This window comes from Silene latifolia, chromosome Y (genome assembly GCF_048544455.1).
Source record: "Silene latifolia isolate original U9 population chromosome Y, ASM4854445v1, whole genome shotgun sequence".
In the NCBI taxonomy this organism is placed as follows: Eukaryota; Viridiplantae; Streptophyta; class Magnoliopsida; order Caryophyllales; family Caryophyllaceae; genus Silene; species Silene latifolia.
The window spans coordinates 53,231,877-53,239,669 of NC_133538.1; the positions used below are offsets into that span (position 1 = coordinate 53,231,877).

The following is a 7,793-nucleotide window of genomic DNA, read 5'->3' on the forward strand; positions in this document are numbered from 1 at the left end:
CAGTAGTGGGGGTCTTCTTTTACGTTGGGATGATTCTATTATAATTAATTCTCTTAGTTTTCACCCCCACTTTATTTTGTGTAATATACGTTTGCTTGTAAACCCGTTATATACAAATTATGATATGTATGTTATGTTTATTTATGGTGAACCTGCTTTTGAATTTCGTCTACCTTTACGGAATAAGATTACTGAGTTAATATCTGGTTTGTCTCCTTTTATGATTATTGGTGATTTTAATCAAATTGAAATGCGTTCTGATAAATTAGGTTGATCACTTTCGATTCGAGGCTACCTAGATTTCACCTCCTGGAGATTGGACAATTCGTTGCTTGATGTTCCTTTTTTGGGCCTCCTTTTACTTGGTTGAATAATCGATCTGATTCTCAGGTTATTATGGAACGAATAGACCGTGCTTATGCTACAAATGACTGGTTACAACTCTTCCTTGATGCCTCAGTTCTGCATTTACCTATTCTCATTTCGGACCATGCTCCGATTATCCTCAGGTTTTTTCCTTCTACAAAGACCCATAGACGTCCATATCGTCTTGATAATTGGTGTTTGAATTCTCCTGAGATTGCTCAATTGGTTGCCAATACATGGCAACTATCTGTTCCTAGCTCTCAAATGTTTGTGTTATCCCGCCGCCTTGCCAGTGTTCGTTTTTCTATTATGCAATAGGTGTTGCATTATCGTATCTCTTACGGTATTAACTGGTCTGCTATTCAAGATGAAATTCGTAGCTATGGTACTCAGATTGTAATTATCCAGTCGGCAACAACTTTTCAACAAGTTCGCTCTTCGCAGTTGCTCCTTGTTCAAACTCAACATGCTTACTGGTTACAGCGCGCAAAATTGAAGACTAAGATCCTCGATGGGCTCCCATCTCGTATCTTATATTCCCGTGTTATACAGCGATCTTCACATCAGCGCATTCTTGCTTTGCGTTCTCGCTCAGGGGATTGGTTATATACTCACGAGATGATTGTTTTGGAGATTACTTCTTTTTTCCAAGAACTCCTTTGTTCTGCCCCTCCTCAAGATCCTGTCTCTCCAAGAGGGTTTATTGATCCTCTGCTTTCGTCACTTGATCTTCCTTTGCTAAGTTCGAACGACTGTTTGTTGTTATCTGCCCCCTTCTCTGAAAGTGAAATTGTCCGTGCTCTCAATAGTATGGATGGATCGAAGTCTCCCGGGCCTGACGGTATTACCCCCATATTTTTCCAGATTTACTAGCCCTAAATTGGCCAGCTTGTTACAATGGCTCTTCTTCGGTTTCTTAATTCGGGAGTTATGTTGAAGGAATGGAACAATACGCATATTGTTCTTATTCCCAAAGTGGAGAATCCAGAGTTGGTTTTCCAATACCGTCCTATTAGTCTCTGCAATGTTATTTATCGTCTTGATTCCAAGTGTCTTGCTAACCGCCTAAAACAAGTTATTTCTTCAATCGTTTCGGAAACTCAGCAGGCTTTTGTTCCTGATCGCCTTATGTTTGATGGTTGTCTTATTACACATGAAATTATGCATTATATTAATAAGACTAAGAAGGGTACGGTCTCTTATGCTGCTCTAAAGCTTGACATGCACAAAGCCTTTGATCGCGTTTCCTGGCAATTCCTTATTGCGGTAATGAAAAAATTTGGTTTTTCTATCTTTTGGCAAAATATTATCTGGGAATGCATCTCTACAGTGACTTTGATTGTCTTAATTAATGGCGAACCCTCTGCTTCTTTTACACCTTTGTGTGGCTTACGGCAAGGTGATCCGCTTTCACCTTATTTTTTATTATGTGTATGGAGGTTTTATCATGCCAATTGCAGGCGGAGAGGGATGGTATCTTAAACGGCCTCAAGATTTCCCGCTATGCTCCTCCTATCACCCATATTTTTTTATGGTGATGATGCCTTTATTTGCTGTAAAGCTACTCCACACTCCTTTGCATCATTGCAGGATTTGTTTCGCTGTTTCGAGTTGGCCTCCATACAAATGGTTAATCCAGATAAATCTTTTATTAAATGCACCCCGAATGCACCGCCTGATTTCACATCCCATTTGGCTTCTATTCTCAAAATGAAGACTACTAACTGTTTTGGGAATTATTTGGGTGTCCCAGTTGATCTTCCTTCAAAAAGGTCTACAACGTTCCACCCTCTTCTTGACAAGATGACAAAACGGATTATCGCTTGGTCGGCACTTCATCTTAGTCAGTCTTGTAAGTTGCTCATCATCAACTCTATTCTTCTGGGTTCGCTTAAATATTTGCTGACAGCCATCCCTTTTCCTCTTGGGATTTGTAAGAAGATTGACTCATTGATTTCATCTTTTTGGTGGCGTAAAGACATGAAAATTAAATCTATTCACTGGCTGTCTAGGGACTCTTTGCAACTTCCTCTTGAAAATGGTGGCCTTGGGTTTAAATTTATCTCGCTGTTAAGTCAGGCTTCCCTTATGAAGAATTTTTGGCGCATTCATCATCATCAAGCTGGTTTTTAGCTAAATTTCTTGTACCTAAGTATAGAAAGGATTTACCTATTCCAGCTTCCAAATCAAAAGTCTCTCAACCTTCTTTTATTTGGTCTGGCATTTGTCGTACAGCCTCTGCTTTTTCCCCGACTTTATCCTGGAAGCTTGGTAATGGCGCCTCTGTTGACTTGCTTACCAGTCGATGGATTAATGGGAATATTCCATATGTGCGGCATTTTTTAATGCAGCCACTCCGGCTCTGTCTGATATGCTCTCTATGTCAGCTAATTGGGATCATCGAGAAGTTTTTCGTGTTTATGAGTCTTCCTGCGCCAAAGTTATTCTTGCTATGGAACCACCGCATATTGATATAGATGATTTCCTCTATTGGAAATTCACAGAGGATGGAGTTTATACGGTTAGATCGGGCTACTCTTTCTTGTTGTCACAGCACTCCTTCTCCTGCTCGCCTTCGTTCTTTTCTGCCTTCCCTTGGAAATTTCTTTGGGGTATTCACTCTTCTACTAAGTTACCACTTTTAATATGGCGTATTGTACATAATATCCTTCCCTCTTTAGATAATCTTTCTCGCCGCGGAATGCAGGTTAGTACTTCTTGTATTTTTTGTCACTCTTATCCGGAATCTTTAAAACACTTATTTCGCTCTTGTATGGTTGCTCGGCATATTTGGCTTTCCTCAACTCCGGGACTTAATTCTATGGCAAATCCTAATGTTTCCATGCAACGCTGGCTTGCGGATTATATAAGATATTCTAACACCCTTAAGGATAATGCAGATCGTTGCTTGCTTCTTTTCATTTGTATTATTAAGGCCATTTGGTTGATTGGCAACTCTGTCATCTTTGAGGATCTCTCTGTCAATCCGGTTCAGATTATGCATTTGTCTGAATACCTTTTCGTCTCACACAGTCAGCTACCAGTGTTTTGGCCACCTGATTTTACGCACCAAATATTGCCAGCCACGTTGTGCTATGAACAGGTAATTTAAAGAGCTTATGTTACTTACTTTATTTTGGTTCACAGATTCCCCACGACGTATCAATTCAGCATCTCATCGACGGACAACCTCACCAACACTGAAAAATTGCAACTTATTCGGGCCTCCTCTTTTTTTTGCGGCAACTACAAATGGTCTCCTTCTCACCATGTACAGAGCCTAAGCTGCTTCGTTACCTTCCGTCTCCTTCAAGATTTCATCTAAAAAATTATCCTTAGTTCTGGCCCCCTCGGCTCCAGTACCAATCGATTTGCGTCACACTTTGTCCGCAATTCGCAATTTCCTTCACATGTTTGTTCATTGGTCGATTAGCCTAGCTATTGGCTAATTTCTTTTCATGTATCCTACACACTTGTTTGTTTGTTTCACTTTATTTTTATATATATAAAGTTTATTGTTGTAAAAAAAAAAACTTTATTTCAAATATATATAATATCGGCAAAAACTATATAGGAAAACAATATCAATTTTAATACTACGTAAAGGGGTGAGGCCACGTATGGCTAGTGGTATAGCAGCCACTACACCAAAAACAAAAAACTCAGTTAGAATTTCGTGATTTGCTACATCAATATTTACGGCTTTCAAACTAATTATCTATACACTTTACCTTGAATATATATTTTGCTACACCAAAATCAAAATTCTGGACTCGCCTCTCACTACGTACTACATATATAATCTCATTTGTTTGACAAAGACTTTTTGGTTACCTGATATACAATATCATGTACGTAACCATTTTCAATCGATAGAGCAATCTGTCAAATTAAACACGCTGATTATTGGCCCCATTTGATAAACAATATATTGTGAAATTTTCAGTATATTAAGGTTTTTAGTATTTTGGCTCACTAATCTACTATTCCGTATAAATTCAGTGTGAATGGCATATTGAAACAGTCAAATCTACCATTTTACAATATGTTGTTCCTCCCAACCTATTCACTTTGGTAGATTGTAAAAAATGAATCTATTAACCATTTACACATCGATAAAATAATATATTAAACTAAACCCTCTAAATACCAAACACTTCTACTAAATCTTAATTAAAATGTACTAGTCGGTTTCAAAAAAAAAATGTACTAGTCAATCCAATCTGACATTTATAATCTAATTGATCGATCTGCTTTTGCTAATAATAATTTGTCGAGTACTAAATAGGGCCTCTTACAAAATATGTTAATTGAAATATAAGCGCGAAAATAGTAATCGAACCCCATTACTCTGTCTGATCTTGAGATTAAACCGTTAAGTTTCAATTTGAGTGATTGTATATACCCCTTAACTTAGATAAACCCTTACCCAAAATCCCATAAAAAACAATCAACCATTTTAAACTTAGATAGAATCGTCTATCAAACTACACTTACCGATTGATGGCATTGGAAGAGTGTACCAAAGTAAAAGCAAAGACAAGAGTTCACACTAACGATACCGAGTCGTTAGTTTGATGTGGTTGTTGCTCCCCTTTATAACTGCGAGGTGTATTTGATCCCTATCGATGATGATAATTAACCAAACATCTTGATTAACTGTTTATCTATTCGGAGAATACTGAAGTGAGTGATTTACTTATTGTTATCAACCGTGAACACCCCCAGTATATAAAAAAAGCCTAGAAATGTTGTACATCTCAAAGAGTCCTGTTAAACCCGTATTTTTATTTACCATTCTGTTTAAACCGAATTCAAGTAGCTAGGAAATACCAAAAGAACGACAAATAGCCATTGTACAAATCATAAGTTTCAAAACTGTTGTAGTCATAATAAATCATACTCAGCCGCATCGGCATCGATCTAAATCAAGGTTTAATTCAAATGAAACATGTTCATAATTGTAGAATTAATTAACGTGAGAAGACCTTCTATATGATCGTACCAGTTTGGCAAATGGCAAGCTACTGGAAACGGTCCCCGAACTAATTAGCCTAACCTGAACCAGTAATTATGGAAGTTAAGTATTTGGAATGGATGGATTAGTTTCTTCCATTTTAGTTGTCATCTTACTTTTCCAATTTAGTTGCCCTTTCAACCTAACCCTTGTACCGGTGATTAAAGCCGTGGTGACAAAGGCATCACTTTCCGGTTCAATTCCTTGGTATATTGGTGAACCGTATAGTAAATGTGGACCGTTTAGTTAAATTCTCATTAGAGATGGTGTACAATAACATGATCTACATGGTGTATAGTTTTTCTTGGTAAATGTTTGTGTTTATTACTAACGATTTGGTTGAGCATAAACTAAAATTTGCAATGAAAAATGATGAGATAGGATTTTAATTTGAAAATATCGATCAAAAATATTTCCATCTAAGGTTTCGTGTTTGTGATTAGGTACTATCCTTCAATCAATGTAGGTAATATGATGCTAGAATTTGATTTTAGTTAGTCTTATGGACGACATCACGATATAGAACCAACTAGATGTGGTGAACATTGTGAGTAGGCTCGACCTTGCCTGGACCGATTTGCATGTTGAGTCTTCATACCCCAACCCGTCTAGCAACCCTCAACATTGACCTGCCCGCCTTGCCTCCAGCACCGTCTAGGTCAAGGTTGAACTTCCTCGACCGAACCTAACCTCTGTCCCCAACCCTTAAGTTGTAGATATGTTTTTCAAAATATACCTAAACCGACCAGCTTGTCCAACTCTCACCCCTCAACCCATCGATGGTCCAGATTAATGTTCGATTTGACCTGGTGCGTCACCTAGAGTCGGGTCTAGCTTTCCCGTGCCCAATTTCAACGTCATATGGCCACCGATAGACTCACTCATTCAGATTTGAAAGCTCTCGGGATTTAACTCGAGACCTGACTATCAAAACTGCAAGACCATGTAAAAACGTTATATTCACCGAAAAGTTAAAACTAACAAGAAAGATTAATAGTCCCTCCGTACCACACCAAAGGTAACGTAGGGAAAAGTGGAGTATTTAAGAAAATGTGGAAAAAGTAAGGGTAAAGAGGGAAAAATAGGCGGGGTATGTAATTGTGGGTTAGTAGGTGGGGTATGTAATGACATTTTGTGTAAATATCAAATGGGTATAAGGATAATTTGGTAATGTTGTGGGCCAAATAAGGAATGTTACCTTTGGTGTGGTACGTCCGTTTATAGTAAGTGTTACCTTTGGTCTGGTACGAATGGAGTATATATCAACAATTTAATACCCTATTATCAATCATAAGTACATATATTTCACAAATAGTTGTAAAAAACTTTTTTTTTCACTAAGTTAATGAGATACTACTCCGTATCACTTTTTTAAACTCTTTTATTTATGTTTAATAACGAGCTTTATTCACTCAATCGTAGACTCTGATGAGTTTTTATTAGTAAACCATTTTATATCGTTCATACTCGTTTAGTTACTTTTGAATCATTTTTACTCCCTACATTATTTATATAAATTTGTTTTTAAAATGAAAAAAATTGTGCTTATGAAACAACTTTCTCTCAAATGAATTTAAACTATTTTCTCCGTTTCGCTTAAATTGTCTTCCTTTTTTTAATTCCGAAACTATTAATATAATTCTATATATGTCAAGTACAGTAGAAATAAAATGGACTTCTTAATTATAGTACCTATAAATCAATCAATATCTATCTATCTATCTATCTATCTATCTATCTATCTATCTATATTATTAAAAGAAGCTTTTTTCGAGCCATTACAAAGAGTCCAACTTTCACGAATCTCTCTACAATACATTAAATAAATTATTATTATTAAGTATAAAAAATTCAACTTGAATTTGATCATAAATCTGTAACAAACTAAATAGATAGAAACACCTTCTTTGCCAATCTGTACGATTCTTTAAGGAGATGAGTTCTGTTTACTCAAAAAGACCTTGAGTTTAAAGTACGTATATAATAACTTTTTATATAAAAGGCTCTTCTTATATAAAAGGCTCTCCTCATTCTTAACCGGCTTACTAATTTTTGTGGATTTTTTTTTTTGAGGCTTATATGAGCAGAATTGACATGATTGTTTTTGCTTTTATTACTTTTATACTATATATTAGTCGTTTCATTTATGTTATTACTGGATATTGAGGTGTTTGTTTAGTAATTTTTCGACTGTGACTTTGTTTGTAGATACATATTGAGGTCTCTACACTTGATAATGAGTTTTTTCGCTTGTGTAGATTGTTGAAAAGTTATCATCATCGTTACAAAATTAGAATTAATGCATGTCATTATTGTAAAGGTATATCAATTACTCCGTATTAATTAAATCTTTAGGTTGTTTAGGAGTTTTAACATGCAGGAGGATCGGAGCACAGGTCCTTTAGGATTC

The 7,793-nt window shown here is 36.4% G+C and overlaps 2 protein-coding genes across 2 annotated transcripts; both read left to right on the top strand.

Annotated features, from left to right (window-relative positions):
• Positions 1-396: 396 nt before the first annotated feature.
• Positions 397-1,239, top strand: LOC141628050 (uncharacterized). Its single transcript, XM_074441238.1, has 2 exons — positions 397-632; positions 747-1,239. The coding sequence occupies exons 1-2, from the start codon at positions 397-399 to the stop codon at positions 1,237-1,239; spliced, it is 729 nt and encodes a 242-aa protein (XP_074297339.1).
• Positions 1,240-1,263: 24 nt separating this feature from the next.
• Positions 1,264-3,570, top strand: LOC141628051 (uncharacterized). The gene is made up of 5 exons (XM_074441239.1): positions 1,264-1,632; positions 1,957-2,491; positions 2,718-3,073; positions 3,302-3,469; positions 3,514-3,570. Exons 1-5 carry the CDS (start codon positions 1,264-1,266, stop codon positions 3,568-3,570), a joined length of 1,485 nt encoding a protein of 494 aa, XP_074297340.1.
• The last annotated feature ends 4,223 nt before the right edge of the window (positions 3,571-7,793 follow it).